Source organism: Rhineura floridana, chromosome 6 (assembly GCF_030035675.1).
Source record: "Rhineura floridana isolate rRhiFlo1 chromosome 6, rRhiFlo1.hap2, whole genome shotgun sequence".
NCBI lineage: Eukaryota > Metazoa > Chordata > Lepidosauria > Squamata > Rhineuridae > Rhineura > Rhineura floridana.
The window spans coordinates 47749390-47767961 of record NC_084485.1 but is presented as its reverse complement, the minus strand read 5'-3'; the positions used below and the strand labels follow the sequence as shown (position 1 = coordinate 47767961).

Here is an 18572-nt window from a genome sequence, read left to right as displayed (position 1 = left end):
TGTTGTTTGCATGATGGTTTGTTTCTTGCCCAATAGTGGTAAAAGAATTCACATACTGGGCAGCTTGGCTGCAACTGTTGTTGTTCCCAAGCTGCTGCCTATAAAGATAGACCAAACCATGTGTGTTTTCTCTTTGTCAATTATTATTCACTGGAATTGGGTTGGCTGTCAAAGTGAGTTTATAGCAGCCCACAGGGGAGACAGAAAAGAGTAGAGAATCTTCTTACTCTTATTTCTCAGACCTCTTTCTGAAGTGAAGGGTCAAATCTGTAAAGAAATTTGGAGCAGCCATATTAAAAGATAGGGGCAGGGCATTCCAGGCAGGGGGTTGCCAACCCTGCTTGGATATGGATATCTTTGCAAAGGATTCCTGGTCAAGGTTTACCAACAACACAATCCAAACCATATTTACTCTGTACTGAGAAGTAAGTCCTATTGAGTTCTATGGGGCATAGTCCCTTAGTAAGTGTGTTTAGAATTGCAGCCTTCAGGGGCATCCATCTTTACTCCTTACTCCCATCTAACATCTCCACAACACTAGGCTTCTTTCTTCCTACAGTAGCCTTCTGGTGACTGGCCTGGCTTGAGGGCACTTCAACTCTTTTTGCCAGACGCAAGTTGGCTAGATTAAATGTTCCCTACCCAGGCCCCATCTTTTAGCTAAGATTTCTATCTTAATTTCCAATCCGATAAATGTTTTTGTTTGAATTTTATGTGCCAAGCAACTGTGGTTGATGCTTTATGTATCATGCTTAATGACATCACTCAGGCATTCCCCTATGACATCACTTGGGCCTGCCCCCCAAATCTTAGGATTTGGGATGCTTCTGACCTGACAACCCTAATTTAGGGTAGTAGAATGAATTAATGCCATTGGCTGAATGTCACTGGGGACCAGACCCATGCTATTTGCATATCCATTTCATTTTGACACAGAACTTCCATGGCAGCTACCAGAAAATTTCTAGCAATTCCAAAATCACAGTGCAAATCCAGCCTTCAGTGAACTTGAATCCTGGCTAGATGTTTGCATCATACCAGAGTTACTATGGGCCCTTCCAGATGTCCTTTTTTTATTGCGCATTCGTGATTATTTGTACTTATGATGCTATCAGGGCAGTCACATGCAATCTCCCTTTCAGTATTGATTGTGCCTGCAAAAGTTTTGGGATTGTCTAGTCAGTGCATATCCCATAACTTCCAGCTGAAGTTCCATAACCTTTTATATTACAAATGTTCTGGTTTATTTTTGTCCCACTTTTGTTCTGCTGTAGGCCCTCCGGACTGCCATAATGCAGAATGAATCCATCACTAACGCATTATTATTGTCATATTGTGTCCAGAACATGCTTCAGGATACACCTGCAATAAAACACCAGTCTGTTTCACCTTCTTCTCCAAATCTGCCTGTTCATTTGCTTCTGTTGCACCATTCAAGTAGCCTGAAATCTCATGTCCACAGTGACTGTTACAATATTATAGAAGAGACAAAGGCTTCTTCCTCTAAAGGACAGTGTGAATATGATGCCTGGTTATGAGTAGTTTCTGGATATTTGTAATGTTATAGCCAGTCTAGTTTGTCATGAACAGTGTGGAATCACCATTTTTAAGTTCCCTGAGGCATGGCTGTTGTTTAATGGGAGTGATTCAAGCAGGCTGGAACGCTAATGCACAAATACATCTGCTGAGGTGTCTGAGCTGTATTTTTTTAAATATTTCTTGTTTTTCCTTTCATCTTCCCACCTTGCTTTATATTCCCTTTCTCTGTTTATTTTTAAAAATGTGTGTTACAATAAATTGTTTTAAATTAATAAAAACAAAAGGAAAAACTTGGGGGGGATGTGCAGTTATGTAATAGGGGAACTGAACCCAGTTTCTTTCTATTTCTTTTATCCCATTAAAATCATATTTATTATATTTTTTGAATCCACCTGCTGAAAATAAAGGGTGGAAAACTCAAGTGGAAAAACAACCGCCACCACCTGTCTTTTTCAGAATGGAGTTTGAGATCACTGGTGGCATCACTGAAGAAGGAATGGGGTGTTGACCCTACTCAGCAATTACCTCCCTGGTAGTGAAAGCGTGAGTGCAGGCCAAAGGCCGTGGTTAAAACCTGAAACGATAGCAAAAGAAGGGACTGAATGAACAAATTATACGACTGCATTTTGTTGTGTTCTTCTTCTGAAACAGAATGGCTCTGAGAGAGTGTTGTGCTGGAGCCCCCACTCTCTGCCTTTGTAATTGCCTGACAATACAGGAGTAAAAATAACCAGCCTGCATTTGCAGAGAGATAAAAGTTTGCCTTTTGTGTCTCTATGGGCAGTAGGGCAGCAGCACCAATGGAGCTGTGTGGATATGACATATGGGAATTTCTGACATATCTCTCCCTACTCTGACCTTGACAGACACAATAAAAAGGGGCTTCACAGCATACACACAGACAGTCACTCAGCCCCATAGCCAAGGTTGGTAATAAAAAGCATGTCTGTGTTGCACGTTTGTTTTGTGCTATTACCTTGCTTTCCTTAGCCTGGTTTAAAAAAAGAAAATAGGATAAGGAATAGGAAGCCTGTTCCTGGAATGCTAACTGATTAAGGTTGTGCAAGGGTGGTGAGTTCAAAGGAAAGGAAAAATAATAATGTGCATTTATTAAGATATGAGTTAAGCAAAGCCAGGAGCAACAGTGTGTGTTATTGATGTTGTGTCTCAATATGCGTAAGTCTTGAATACAAATACCTTTGTTGCTGTAGCAACTGTTTGTCAGAATATTAACAGCAACCGCTTAATGATGAGTGGTGTTCCAAAGGTTAACTGTCCAGTTGCAGTCACATCCCTTTTGTAATTCTAATACTGGAACTTTGTCTTCATAGGCATTTATTTGGTAAAATTAATGGATGTATTGACCAAACCTCTTCACTAGTTTGGTAGAGGGTTCATGATAACATGAAGATGCACCACTTTACCCTATGCTTTGACACTTGAGATGTATATTTGTAACATCCACCATATTCTTGTGATTGTAATTTGTTTTAAACTGTTGTTCATGTTATATTTTAAATTATTATTAATAGCAGTAATGTAGAGCTGGGCTTCCACCCATCACAATTGCCACTTAATATATGGCCAGGTCTGCAGATGGTAGATGGTATTTATTTATTTCCATTTATATCCCATCCTTCCTCCCAGAAGGAGCCCAGGGTGGCAATCAGAATTGAAATATAGGGACCATCTACAGAGAAATGTTCCTGAGATGTAAATTTGCAGAAGTGTACTACAGCAGGAATGGACAGTAGATAGATCACAGTCTACTAGTGGTACACTGGCCAGTTTCAAGTTAACCCTACAATGCATGCTGGTTGCTGGGATCCTTGCAGATAATATACTGAACTAGGTGGAACATGGCCTGATCCAGCAAGTTGCTTCTTACATTTTAAGCAAGGGTGCATATTCATGATAATTTAATATAGATGAACTGTTAAGAGATCCTTTGCACTCTTACTTTATCATAAACAACAAAAAACAACAGCACTTAAAGGGAGCAAGGAGATCTTATAAAAGTAACTCACAGTCTCTGCAAGAATGAAGTTACTCCATCTCTGAATTACAGGATGAAAAGGGCAAATTGCTATGATAATGATTTGGAATAAAAGTGTGATGGAGTGTATAAGGAACATACTGAAACAAAAGTTGTTTATCATATTTGAAGCATGCATTGGCCACCAGATGGCTGGCTTTGGTTCACCCAGCAGAAAAGGAACAGATGATCCACAGAAGTGGCTAATCAATTCTGTTTGGATGTAACACCGGCTGATAGACTGTAGCCTATAAGGAACATGTACATCTTGGCTATACCAGAAGAAAGAAAGAAAGAAAGAAAGAAAGAAAGAAAGAAAGAAAGAAAGAAAGAAAGAAAGAAAGAAAGAAAAAGAAAATTCTAATTCTTCTTTGACATTGGAAGAATCTTTTACATGTTTAGACAGGACAGAAAGAGGATGGAGACCATTTTCCTCTGATTTCTAAATTAATGGTATATATGAACATTATGGCTCTTTATAGCTAGCTGGTGGTCTGATATTTGTTTCTGTTCTCTCTCCTTCTCAATATTCTAGGGCGTTTGGCTTATCTGTTTGCTGCTGTTGAGATTTTCTCCTTCTAATAGGCAAGATGTCTGGTGGTATGTTGGACATGTCTGAGCTTGGGGAGGCGGCTGGGTACCTCCGAAAAAGTTATGAGGAGCTGTTAAAATACCACAATATACCGTTTGATGGTAAGACAACTTTTGCTGTCAGCAAGGGGCCTCCTGTATGTCCTTCCCCCCCACTTTCTTCTCAGTGTTGCTATCTCTTGCTTCTATGAATTGGGATAGTTATGACCACTCCCAGGAAAACATTTATGTTCCCAATCTTGCTTGGGATCAAAACCCCTTAATTTCATTGCATTTGATTCAAACAGTTATAAAATCTGATTTTTGGTGGAATAAAAGAGATGGAAAGAAACTGGTTCTCTGATTCCCCTTTTATGTAATTATATAATTGCCACTAATCACATGGAAACATATCGCAATTGGCAGCTAAACATTTAGTGAGATGCCCAAGTGATTTGTATTTGCTTTGGCAGTTGCACCACTATAGTAAAGTGTAAATTGAACAATTGGACAAAGCATTTCTGGAAGGACTATGTCAGACAGAAATGCCTGTTTTCTAGAAACATATGGAGAATTTTAGTTCTGGAAACATTTCTTAACCATCTGTCACACTAGGGATAAATAGACTTTACTACAGGGGTATCCAGAAATAGATACTGATTCTTTACATATACCTTTCCACTTCTATCATTATCATATTACATGAGAGTTATTCCACTGCCATTGTTATAGTTGAAAGGAGTCACATGTCTAGTTTCAGAATAAATACTTCAAAGCTAATGCAAAAGGTATGCAGGAAGATAATTAATGCTTTTGTTTATCCTTAAATGCATTTCCCACCTGACTTTACTTTTGAGGTCACAAACAAATCCAGAATCAGGGACAAATGTCACTAGGCAAAATCTAGAAAAGCCTATTATTGGCATCTCTTGAGGTGGTGACTATAAGTTAGGCATGGAGGACAAACTCAATTCAGTTTGCATGTAAAGCTGAATTTACAAAATTCACACTTTCTGAAACAATATAAGAACCAAACACAGCAATCCTTCAAAATTTATGCTTATCCGAATTTTGCAATGTAGTTCTCCAACCAAACAATGTTGATAAAAATGCATACTTTGGGGGAAAATGTGCATAAAAAAAAATATATTAATGAAAATAGCATACAAAAATGCATTATATTAGGAGAAATTGCTTGCAAAAATGTGTACAATAGTTAAAGCTGCAAATAACAGTTAAAGCTGCGTGATCACTGCGCTGTGCAGGTGAGGGCCTCCTGCAGATACCATCTTATCAGGAGGTTTGTTCTGCACAATATAGGAAATGGACCTTTAGTGTGGCGGCACCTACCGTGTGGAATTCCTTCCCTTTGAATATTATGCAGGTGCCATCTCTGCTATCTTTCCAGCGCCTTTTGAAGACTTTCCTCTTTCAACAAGCCTTTTAAGTTGAGACCTATCCCAGTCTGCATCTGTGTCAGGATTATTTAATACGTTTTTCAATAATGTTTTTAACCCTTTTTTAAGGTTGTTTTTTTAAAATAATGCTGTTTTGTTTTAATGTATTTTAAGATCTGTTTTATGATGTTTTAAAGTTTTTTGGTGCTGTGTTTGCTGCCCTGGGCTCCCGCTGGGAGGAAGGGTGGGATAAAAATTAAATAAACAAATAAATAAATAAAATTGTGTTTATTAGGAGAAATTTGCACTAAAATGCTGAAGAACTTTCATGAAGATTTTAAAAACATCACAGATTGCTGCAGAACTGGATTTAAGATTGGAAAAATGAGAAACTGAGAACCAATATTGATAGATCTTTTCATCCCTACTAGAAGTGAGGCATTTCTGGATTGGTCCAGAACAACCTGCAGTGTGTATGATTGTGCAGGTTTATACATTTTTAGTCAAATTCTGAAATCATTCAAGAAAATTGCTGTCTACAGTTGTGCCCATAGTTAATCCACTTAAATCCCATTTAAGTCAATAGGATATAAGCCGCCTAACTATGTTCATTACTGCAGCCATGATGTCTTCAACACGTCCTTGGATTTTTGATCACTGACATTTACCACAGCAAATGCAAGTTTGCCTTTGGTGGAGTTGAAATAATTCTACATTTGGACAGGATTTCAAAAACTGTATTTTTAAAATATCAGTTTTTTAAAATCTGATTTTGAGTGATACTTGTATTTTATTTATTAAGATTTATAAATCACTCACACTATAAAATATCAGAGTGGTGTACTTCCACAAATCAAAATCTGAAGATTTCTGGATAACTTATGTTTCTTTAAAAAAAAAAAGTGAACCTAATTCAGCATCTTATTTCTAATCTTTGTAAGTTACTCAGGAAGCATTTTTCAGCTGAAGAGCATGATAAAGATGCTTTAAACAAATATATATGTACATATGGATTCTATTATTACAAATTTAAATTTGGAGCCTGATGACTCAGTGTTTTTGCAGCAATTTTGAGTTAGGGAAGTTTGCCTAAATAACTCTGCCCCAGTTGTGTGGAATGTGCAAGGGTGCCACTCCAGGAGTGGGGAAGGAAAATAAGATAGCCAAACCAGGGTATGGGTAAAAATAGGCCACCACTTTATTAAGTAGAGCATGTAAGTGGGGTTGGCATGGTGTCAGGCTAGAATCAGAATTTGAATAACCTGCCTGGTGGGCACACCTTGGGAATTGCCAGTGTAATAGTCCCATTGTGATGCAGACCGAGGATTGGGGAGCCAGCTGGCCCGAGGTGAGTGACATCAGGCCTGCAGTGGAGCAACAAACTGCATGGCATGGCCTGCTGGCCTCCTGGTTATCCAGCTAGCCCTCTGAGGTAGGACCATGGCCTGTTACACACTACCCAAGGCCCCTTATGGGGGGTCTCCATTAAGTTGATAATCCTGTAATGCCATTAAAACAAAGCTCATCTTGCAATACCCATCATTTCCAGGTCTAGTAGCTGGAGAATAAAAGAAGGAGAAAATATTGTGTTCAATTGTATTGTTAAGACTCATGATGTATGAAGACTACTGAGAATGGCAGCTCTTACTGCACTCTTTTCTGGAATGTTCTCATTTCACTTGTCCCTTTGGGGGTCATACAGGGAAGAAGAGGGCCTGGATTCCAGATGAAAAGGAAGCATATGTTGAAGTCGAAATCAAAGAATCCTCCGGTGGCAAAGTCACTGTGGAAACCAAAGATAAAAAGGTAAACAATTTCCTTACTGATGGACAAGTTTGGCAGGTAGTGGGGGAGAACTGAAAAGGAAAGAAGTGTCTGCATGTGGACACACAGAAGAGGAAAGAAGGCAGATGAAATATACTTAGACAAGACGTGTTTACTGAAATTCTTATTGATGGCTTTGAACTGATCAAGAATAAGAGTGGTTCTTATGTTACAGGAGGCTGCCTCCCAGGGCTCCATCACACATTGCTTGAGAGGTTGTATGAGAGAAGTGCCATAATCTTGCCTGGTTGTTACCATCCATTTGCCATCCACACACTCCAGTGTGGCAAATGGCTTCATTATCATTCCCTCCCATATAGTCTTCCCTGTTAGTCAAGTCTGGAAATTCATGTGGCTTCATCATTATTATTTTTTTATTTTTATTTTTAAGGTGGGTTAAGGGTTCTATATTCCAATCTGCATTTCTTAAATGATGTCTCCAGGTTAATTTGCACTCTTCATTTTAAAGGGTGTATCTGCTTTAGGACTGATGATGTTATTTAAAAAAAATGTTTTACTGAGAACTGCATGCCACCTTCTTGTGAAGGCTTTTATGTCCTGAAAGGCTGTTTAGAAATCTTTTAATATATATATTTAAAAATAGCATAAAATAAAATACTGGAGCAGTGTGAGTGGAGAAACAGAGGAGAAGCAACTATGCCACTGCTGTAATGTAAGAATCATCTGCCACTCATTCAGATGAAATAATAATATTTATTTATGTATTTATTTCAGTTATTTATGTCTTGCCTTTTAGTTTACAAACCTTCAATGTTGGCTTATATGCTCTTTAAAACCACAATAAACACTACAGACACATAAAATGTCATCAGCATCCTTCTCACAGGGCAGTTGATGGTAGATACCCTGAGGGGGGAAGGGACAATCCAGTTGGGACCAGAGGAAGTCTCTGGTGCCCTTCTTCACCTGCTTCCCTCACACTCCTGGGACGTTTCCCAGAGGACAGTTGGTGGGAGGTGGCCCCGTGGAAGGAAGTAACAGTCCAGTTGAAATAGGAGGAGGTCTCTGATGCCTTCTTCACCTGCTTCCCTCACTCTCCTGGGACTTTTCCCATAGGGCAGTTGAAGGTAGATGATCCTGTGGAAGGAAGGGATAGTCTAGCTGGAACAGAAGCAGGTGCCTGGTATTATCCTTGCCTGCCTGCCTCCCTTGCCTGGAATAACAACAACAACAATAACAACAACAATATACTTTTAATTTTATAGTGTTTTTTCCTAAATATGTGAATTACTTTACATACATTATCTTAACAACATAATTATAATTTAGCAATTTAAAGATAGTTTAGCTGTGTCAGTGAAATCTATGACCTCGACAAAGCACTTCCTTACAGCTCAATGCTTCAAAATACTACATGCATATAGTTTCAAAAAGAGTCTTTTTAAGAAAAAGTGTTGAATGAATTAAAATGAAATACCTTGCCTTTGTCCAAGGGATGTGGGTGGCTCTGATGTAAGTGGAACAATGAATCTACTCTGGGTTTTAGTCTGAACGTTCAAGGAGCTGTCCAAGGTGCTAAAGCTAAAGCATCCTGGTCAGCTCCTAGAAAGTTCACAGTAAAACCCGGAGTGGATTCACAGCCCCACTAACATTGGAGCAACCAGGCTCCACTGCTCTTGACGCCTAATTTACTCTAAAGTGATCAAGTGTCTCATCCTGACAGCTATGACAAATTCCGCAGCCATAATGCTTTACCTTGTTTATCTTGTTGCAAGCCCTATGCTCAATGTTTGGGAAGCAGGACATGCAGATCACTTTGCACAGAGCTTCTGAAACACCCAACAACCAGCTGAAGAAACTACACTTACTTCCTATTGTCTTTTAGGGACAATACACTTATCTGACTTGTGCTTCTCCAGCTCTGGAATTCCCTTCCCCATGGAGATGCACCAGATTTCATTTACTAGCTCAGAGGTAGAGCACATGCTTTGCATACATAAAGTTCCATGTTCAATCCCTGGCACCTCCTAGTGGGGCTAGGAAGGATCTGTCTCTGAGACCCTGGAGAGTTGCTGTTCTTTGGTGCAGACAATACTGGACTAAATAGACTAATGATTTTTGTTTAAAATATTTCTATTTTACCTTTTATCCAAGGTGACTAACAGCAAAAATTAAAGCAATTGGCTTAAACAAATACTGCATTTAAAACCATGGGAAAACAGCAGTAAGAGGATCCAACCATAAAACCATCAGTAACAAACCAGCAATAAAACAATAAAAACAGCATTATTAAATGCTCAGGAAAATAAAATAATCTTCACTTGATGCCTACAAGTCAATAAAATAGGTGCTAGGCATACGTTCCTGAATTCCCTAGGGAGAGCATTCTACACTCGAGGTGCCACCATCATTAAGAATGCCCTATCTGACCCATTAGGCTGGCTCACATCACACAGTAAGCCAGGTGCATGAGCTCCTGGAGAGGAGTGTACAGCTTCTTAGCTCCCCCCTGATCTTTTTTACTTCCACAATGTACTGAGTTAAACCAATATTTGGCTTAGCTGGTTGTCCAAACCTGAGATCATAGTTTAGTGCAACCTTTCTCAACTAGTGGGCCACCAGATGTTGTTGGACCACAACTCCCATCAGCCTCAGCCAGCATTGCCAATGGTCAGGAAAGATGGGAATTGTGGTCCAACAACATCTGGTGGCCCACTAGTTGAGAAAGGCTGGTTTAGTGGGTTCATAGTTTAGCTCTTTCCTTGCGAGCGGTAGCCAAAGTTTATTCCTGGCCAATATATTGCAGCTTTATATGTTAATGTGAATCATGCTTTTGTTGGTTAGGGATAATAGTTATTGATTTAGATATACATTTTATAGAAATTTTAAGACTATATTTTGGCGTGCGTTATATAGTTAGGCTCTAATAGCCATGTTAACAATTCTGATCTAAGGACAGTGTGGCTTAGAATCCAGTTATTAAAAACCAACTAAATAAATATAACATTTATGGCTAATATTGTTCTCAGCCCTGGGGACCAGTTAACTATTTCTCAGCTCACTTCTACCAATGCCTAGATATGTTTCTTCAAGCCTCCTGGTTCTTTAGCTATGTTTTTAACCACTTCCTAATTAAGCTAATACTGGCAAGGCTGTTTTATTTTCATATGAGCTGTAACATTTGTTAAATGAAATTAATTCTAATCAGACACAGATGTGTAATATGATAGTTATTCCAGTTCTTAGATTTATAGGATCAAACTAATTCTAGTTATTGTAAGTAATGAATTGTGCACTTCAGCTGTCTGTCTAAATAACCTCCAAACCTTGCTGATTAAAACTCTGTGGCATATTATATTGTTTAGGTTATATTTATCTGTACAAACCCATGACAGTGGCAGCCGCATTATACTATAGGAGGAATTAAAGTGCAACTACAGGAGTCATGACAAGATGTGATTAAGACCTGTTAAATCCCTGAGGCTCCACTCTTGAAAGTCAGTGGTATATACTTCCATGTAAACATACGTAGGGTTGGGTTGCTGCTCATTGCCAAATAAAGCACTGCAACCAACAGTTTGTCTTCATGCACTTCAAGTCTAGCATCAAGAGCTGGAGAATTAATCTAAAGTGGCTCCTTGAGTACCACAAAGGGAGTATGTTTCATAGAAGGATAGAGCTGAAATTCTAGGATCACAGAGTTGAAAGGGGCCCAATGGTTCATCTGTTCCCTGAAATGCAACATCCTAAAGTTATGCATGATGACCAGTGACAGCCCAATCTTTAGGCCAATTTTTTAACCCAACCTTTAAAAAACCTATTAACCAAAAGAGTTCAAATTGTGGGAAACAGCCATAACTTTTATTTCCTATGTCTGTGCTTCAACAGTACCTTCTTGAAAAAAAATTTAAGTGTTTGTCAGTGTTGATCCAAACGGAGAAATCTGGGGGAAGTGATTTCACCAAAGTGATTGCTCTGAACAGTCACATCCTTCTTAATTACTGGTTTTGTCATTTGCAAATGAAACTTGGAATATAAAAAATCCATAGTGTTACTCAGGGGAGGTAATCATCGCTCTAAAAGAGGTCCAAGGAAGGCATTTTCCTTTGCATGTATTCAAGTGTGTGTTGAGGGAGGAATTGTAAACAGTGAAGTCAGAAGGCAATGCAGAAAAACACCTGTTTTTAAGGCTCAGGAGAAGAAAACCATGCAAAAAATTGTACTGTTATATCTAAAATGAGGCACCTGGAACATTTTGCTTGATTTATTATTAAGATTTGGGTCACTGCTAATAACATAAGAAAATCCCTGGTGGATGAGACCAAAGGCCCATCCAGTCTAACATCCTGTTGCCCCAGCGTCCAACTGGATGCCTATGGGAAGCCTGCAAGGAGGATCTGAGCACACTCTCTCCACTTGTGCTCCCTAGCAGCTCGTATTAAGAGGCATACTTCTTATGACGTTGCAGGTAATACACTGGCGGTGATGTTTTCTCCACATCATGCATGATTTTTTACATCTTCATCATGTCCTCCCTTAGTCTCCTTTTTTCTAAATTAAAAATCCCCAAATGTTGGTAGGAGGGTTGTTTCAGCCCCGTTTTCACAGTCATCCTAGGTTTCCTTAATTAATATCTCTAGTGGGATAGGAAACCATTGTTTCAATTCAAGTCTAAGCAAACTGAATCAAACTTGTTGATAGGTTCCAATTCAGCCATTTCACTGCCCCCCATTTGGATTTCCTCTGACTTTATGGAGTTTAGAGCCAGAACTTGAAATGGCACACAATCTTGCAGAATCATGAAGAATCCCTTTAGCAAAATGCTTTCATTTATCCCTGCAGACTCTTGTCGTTAAGGAGGATGACATTCAACCAATGAATCCTCCAAAATTTGACATGATTGAAGACATGGCCATGTTAACCCACCTCAATGAGGCCTCTGTGCTGCAAAACCTGAAACGGCGTTATTCCAACTGGATGATCTATGTAAGTAAGACCAGTGAACTCTCTGTGCATGCCACATTTCATGTCTGCATCAAAAGACTGGCTTGGCTGCTCAGAACAGATTTCTTCCAATTCACATGACAAATGTGTCCCATTTATTATTTTACTATTGCAAACAGCAAGGTTTGAGACATGAAATTCCCCACCTATAACTTCCATGCAGTGGTAGCTGGTGGCTCCATGTCAGTGGGGCAGTGGAATCTGTTCCAGGTTTTACTCTGAAACTTTCAAGGAGCTGTCCAAGGTGCTGAACCTTCACCAGCCTCCTTTCCACCCAGACTGCGGCCACCACCATATACCCACTCCAATGCCTAGACTGCCAGCTTGCTTGCTTGCCAAGGTGACCACTGCCGCCTTGCCTGCTTGTCAAGGTGGGCAGTGTGAGCAGCATGCAGGTGAGGGGGCTGGAAGCATTCATGCTGAAGTTCACAGCACCACCTGTCTGTGGTGCTGCAAACTGCAGCATGACACATATTTTTATGTATATACTAGGGGCTGCCATCCCTGCTCGCCTTGCTTGCCCACCCTGCCTACCATCATCAAAGCTTCCCAGTCCCTCAAGGGTTGTCAGAGGTCCCCCCTTCCCCCTCACAGGTCACAAAAGCTGCCTCTTTCCCCCAATGGGTCGCCAGAACTCCCCCTTTCCCCATGGGTTGCCAAAGTTGCTCCCTTCTGCCCAATGGGTCACCAAAGCTCCCCCTTTTCCCCATAGGTTTCTAAAGCCCTCCCCTCCCCTCATGGCTCTTCAAAGCCCTTCCCCTTCCCCCGCGGGTCTCTAAAGCCATCCCCTCCCCCATGGGTTGCCCAAGCCCTCCTGCCCACAGGTCACCAAAATAACCCCTTCCCCTACAGGTTGCTGAAGCTCCCCATGCCCCTGATGGGTCACCAGAGCTGCCCTCCTTCTGCTCCAGGTCACTGGAGCTCCCCCTATCCCCCATGAGTCTCCAAAGCTCCCCCCACCCCAATGAATCACTGAAGCTCCCCCTTTGATAAGATATATATATCTCACAAATGGGACAAAGTTGTGGTGTCTGTATTACTCTATTCATACTTGTGCCTTTCCCCACCCCGCAGACCTATTCAGGCTTGTTCTGTGTCACCATAAACCCATATAAATGGCTTCCGGTCTATACTGCTCCTGTGGTAGCGACCTATAAGGGCAAGCGGCGATCTGAGGTCCCGCCCCACATTTACGCCATTGCAGACAATGCCTACAATGACATGTTACGCAGTAAGTATCTTACTTACTCTCATACAATTGTTGTTGGAAGGATATTCAAAGCTAACTTAGTCTTATGCTCAGGCAGAAATCCCCTAAATCAGTGTTTCCCAAAGTGTGGTATGCGTACCCCTGGTGGTAAGTGAAAGGGTTTCACGGGGTATGCAGCCGAATGTGTTTTTTTGTACTTTATCATTGGGTTTTAGCGGCAAAAAACGTGTGCGTGTGTTCTTTCAAGAGAAAATACAGTTCTTGTGATTTCTCCAGTTTCTCACACAATCATGTGAGGGAAGATCAATAATAACAGTGGTTTATCCCGATGTTACTCAACGCGTAGTCTCTTTCGCTCTCAGTGCATTCCTTGTCTTTTCGTGCACCCCTCCAGTTTCTCATAAGACTCGGACTCCCTCGCAATGACTTTGGCCACCAAAAAACACTTCTACAAACAGATGGCACCACAAAGATATTTATGCGTATGCTCGACTACAAAAATGTTCACACCGGGAAGCAGGGAACTGGGTTTTTTTCTCTATGTTCAGCCCTGCAGCGGCCATCTCGCCAGCCACTTCCCTCTTGGGGAATCTCCCGCTCTTCGGCTGCAGAGCGGTTTTTCCCCCCACCCTGCCTGGCCTGCCCGCTCGTCAGCTGTGAATTTTAGGCAGGAGGTTGAATCCCCTGCCTGCTCTTGGGCTGCGTGCCTGAGTGGCTTCCCAGGCAGGATGGGGGAAAAACCACTTTGCAGCCAAAGAGCAGGAGATTAAAACCTCCAGCCCAGGCAAGCACTGCCTCTGTAAACCCGCTGCATGCTGCATGATTTTTGGCTGGAGTTTCTGGTTTTGGGGGATCCGCTCTGGGTCTCCAGCTAACTTACCTTAATCTCTGGAATCTCCGCTTCAATTTTTTTAAAAAACTAAGTTTCTAGGTCATCTGGTTCCTGAGATATACACCAAAATGTCAGCCCCCCTGCAACTGTTTAATCTGTTTTTTAACCGATCTGTATAGCAGCATTTAGCCAGAGCTTGAAAAAGTTATTTTAAACTACAGCTCCCATCAGCCCCAGCCAGCATGGCCACTAGATTGGGCTGATGGGAGTTATAGTTAAAAAAAAATAACTTTTCCAAGCTCTGGCCTCTAATCCCACCCTTTCAGGATTGTAGCCAATAAGGGGAGCCAGGCTTGTGATTTGTTGTCAATTTCGTGAAAGGTCGCCCTCTGAATGCTCGGCTTTTTTCTTTGCTTTGTGATGAGATGGGTAGTGACTACACACAACTCCTATTTCATACTGAAGTGCGTTGGCTTTCGCGGGGAAAAGTCCTAAATCGCCTGTTTGAGCTACGAGAAGAACTTCAAGCTTTCTTGGGTGAAACTTGTAACCTGCAGGACTGTATACATGACTGGAACTGGTTATGTAAATTAGCATACTTTGCAGATATCTTTGCTCATTTAAATAACCTTAATCTCTCCTTTCAAGGAAAACTCACATCCATCTTTCAGGTTCAAGACAAAGTGAGTGTGATGATCTTAAAATTTAAGCTATGGCATAAACGTCTCAGTCTTAATGAATTTGATTCCTTTCCATGTCTTCATGACTTACTCGACTAATGAACTTGATAGTTATGTATTGCAAACTATGAAAGAACACTTGGAAAGTTTACAGAAAGATCTTCGAAAGTATTTTCCTGAACCAGACCGCAGTGTTGAGTGGATAAGAAATCCTTTCCTCACCAGTGTTCATACATTGCCAAATAATCTTTCAAATGCAGAACAAGAACAGTTCTTGGAGCTGACTTCAGATGGTTTCCTGAAAGCAAAATTTGAACAAAAAGAACTGACTTCATTTTGGTTAAGCATTAGTTCTGAATATTCAGCTCTATCGAATAAAGCTGTTAAATATCTTCTCCCCTTCCCCACATCATATTTGTGTGAGGTAGGATTCTCTGCGCTTGTGAACATCAAAACAAAAAAAACGAAACCGAATTATTGATGTGGAGCCCCATCTTCGTCCTAAGATCACAAATATTGAACCGGATATCGCCGCACTAATATCTGGTCACAAGCAGTTCCATCCCTCCCATTAAACAGTTGTTTTGTATTGACAATTTTAATACCAAAAAAGTATTACTCTTTATTTCTAGAATGGTTTTTTTTTGTTTGAATAATAGTTATTTTAATTATTAGTATATGAATTATTTCTATATTTTTGAATACATATTTTTGTTATATAAATATTATTTCTATTATTAAAATGTTTATTACTTACTTGTATTTATTTTTTTACAAACATTTCATATAAAATTATAGGAATTATGAATGTGTTATAATACCTTAGCCCTCTCGCAATTATTTTTGTGAAAGTTGGGTACGCTGGTAAAATCAATGTCTCAAAAGGGGTATGCGCATGTTGAAAGTTTGGGAAACACTGCCCTAAATTTTAAAACTTTGTAACATCACCCCAGCTCTTATTAGATCAGCTTCTCTTGCAGGCAGAACTCACAAAGAAGAAAAAAAGGGTCCTTCCCAGAAGCAATGCAGTTCTTACTTTTAAAGATGTTTTCTGTTTGTTTTGGTGTGTGAGAATGAATATATGAAGCACAGGGACACAGGGAAAGTGGTAGCAGCTATTTCTGTGATTAGAAAAATGCACTTTGTGGTTCTTCTATGAAAGAATGCGGCTTCTGTAATCATCTGTGTTCCCTGCTTCAGATGTTACACTGTTTCCAAGATCAGGCCATGCATGTGATTAGGTACCGTAGGGGCTGATAGTGTGACAACATCTGTACTACCTTCCTAACCAAAAATCTTGCAAAAGCGACTGTACCATTTCAGAATGCAGAAGGGGGAGGAATGGCACATGTTTGAATGTGTTCCCCTACACCAGAAATTCTGTGCATGTGAAATGCAGTAATATCAGAAAACAGGTTAAGCTGCAATCCTTGGGTTGTATGGTAGCCAATACTGCACCAGTGGGGTTCCTTTTCTCCCCTTGTACCATCCCAAAATCTGCTCCAGGGAGTCCTCAACCTTCCAGAGCTGATTTTGATAGTGTGCAGGAGGCTGGAGTGGACAGGAGAGGAAGAAGTTCTGTTGTGCACATATATACATGTGTATGTGTGTGTGTCAATTTGGGGGGAACTTGAGGGGCACAAAAACCCTTTGGCAAAACAGTATCATAGTGTTGTGCCTTGGGGAGCAGTCAGCACTTGTTTTTTATTTTTTTAAAATGGGAGGGTCCTGGAGGCATGCAGGCTGTAGGTTAGCCATTCCTGCTTTATGATATGCCATTTGTATTCATATATGCTTGTGATATAAGTTCAGTGAATGTGTATGTCTTGTTAGGGAATGGGGATCCTGCCCCGTTCTCCATCTGAAGTTCTGAACAGAACCTACACACATGCAATTCTATGTGCAATTGGGGCTCCTGATTTTTGCAGGATTCTTAACCATGCAAAGAGCGCCTATGCCCACACAAGTTGTACCCATAGGTTCTGTTCAAATTTTTGGATGAATGCATGAAGGTCAGGAGCTGAGAGAGAGGACTTTATTTCAATTCTGATCCTATCACCTCTCCCACGTTCACTGATGGTTTGCATAGGATGATGGTCATTTGGTGGATATGGTTAAACTTACCAAGATGTCCAAGTGATTATGAGAATGAATGTGTATGGAAATGTGGTCATGAACCTAAGTTGTTGTAGCTGAGCGGGTGGATGAGTGCCAGCCCTAATTTCCCTTCTCACCTGGAATCAGCTGTGGTGTGTGTGAGAGAGTCTACCAGTTTGAGTATGCCTGTGCTTGTAAGCATGCTCAGGAACAAAGAACTTGACAGTGGAAGGAAAGGGCTGTAGTTCAGTGTAGAACAACTGCTTTGCATGCAGAAGGTCACAGGTTCAATTCCTGGCATCTCCAGGCAACGATTCTCTGTTTGAAGCTCTGGAGAGCCACTGTATTAGTGTTGACAATACTGAACTATATGGAGAAATGGTGTGGCTCAGTATAAGAGAGATTTCTATGTTCCTATTAAGGGGAGGGACAATCAGGTTGCATCTGTTAAATCCAGTTATGCTCCACTTACTGGAGTGGATGGACCTTAGCAGAATGGCCACATACACAAAAAGCAATGTTCATGGATAGTGCTGAAAGTCAATAGTACTTTCATATAACTTGCACTGGAAAAACAGCAGTGACTGGGTAGGTGTAGGAGCTGCCCATCTGGAAGCCCCCTATGAAGAAACCCATGCCAGTGGCAGACAACCACCAGAGTCTAAAAGTTACTGCTTGAGTCTAACAGTTCTGTTTTTTGTCTTTCAGATCGTGAGAACCAGTCTATGCTCATCACGTAAGTGCTGTCTTTATCTGTGCCATTATCTCTTTTGTATTGTGTCTGTGGGTTAGGGCACTTGTGAATTGTCACTATTTTGGGGTGGGATTCAATCACATACCAGCAAATTCATGTTCTGCAATTATAGTTGACTGGGAGGTCTTGTGCAATAAACTCACTTCCCCAAATGATCTTACTTTTTGAGATAAGGAAAGGGATGGGCAAATGGAGTGGAAAGTGTGGGATAATGCTTGCTTTAACACTACATTGTCTAGCCTCCCCACAAATAAATCAGAGGAAATGCTCATTAAATAGCCAGCATTGTCTAATCTTCCTGCACACAAATCAGGATGAATGCTCAACAAATAGGTTGTCTGGAAGCACCCTTAAGCTCTGAGGCTTGGTCCTCTTTCCTAATCTCTAACAGTTGGTTATACATAAAACCAACCGTAGGCAGAGGAAATTTACCATGAGTCCCTGTTGAGAATGAAAAACCAGATGGTTTGGTCATGCTGTAGGGTCTTGAAGGGCTGCGGATGCCTCTTTACACTCCCACCCTTTAGTTTGTTGCCTAAGTGCACGCGCACACGCACACACACATACACGGCAGAGTTCCTGGCTCTTAACATATCAACTAACAGCTGCTACAGCCCTTCCAGGAGTACACTGCCAACCAAAAGTAGGGCAGAAAATTCCTGTCAGTGT

At 40.8% G+C, this 18572-nt stretch overlaps 1 protein-coding gene across 4 annotated transcripts in view; it reads left to right on the top strand.

The window, feature by feature from the left end:
* The first annotated feature begins 2393 nt into the window (after positions 1–2393).
* The window catches only part of MYH7B (myosin heavy chain 7B), a 67387-nt gene continuing 51208 nt past the window's right edge, over positions 2394–18572 (top strand). For 2 of the 4 annotated variants that reach the window (XM_061631678.1, XM_061631680.1), the window contains exons 1-6: positions 2394–2465; positions 4110–4267; positions 7244–7347; positions 12169–12312; positions 13405–13561; positions 17858–17885. In XM_061631678.1, the coding sequence (XP_061487662.1) occupies positions 4165–4267; positions 7244–7347; positions 12169–12312; positions 13405–13561; positions 17858–17885 (536 nt within the window). In that variant the 5' untranslated portion in view covers positions 2394–2465; positions 4110–4164. Of the gene's footprint in view, positions 2466–4106; positions 4268–7243; positions 7348–12168; positions 12313–13404; positions 13562–17857; positions 17886–18572 lie in introns of those variants that run through there. The other 2 variants (XM_061631679.1, XM_061631681.1) reach the window with 2 other exon arrangements.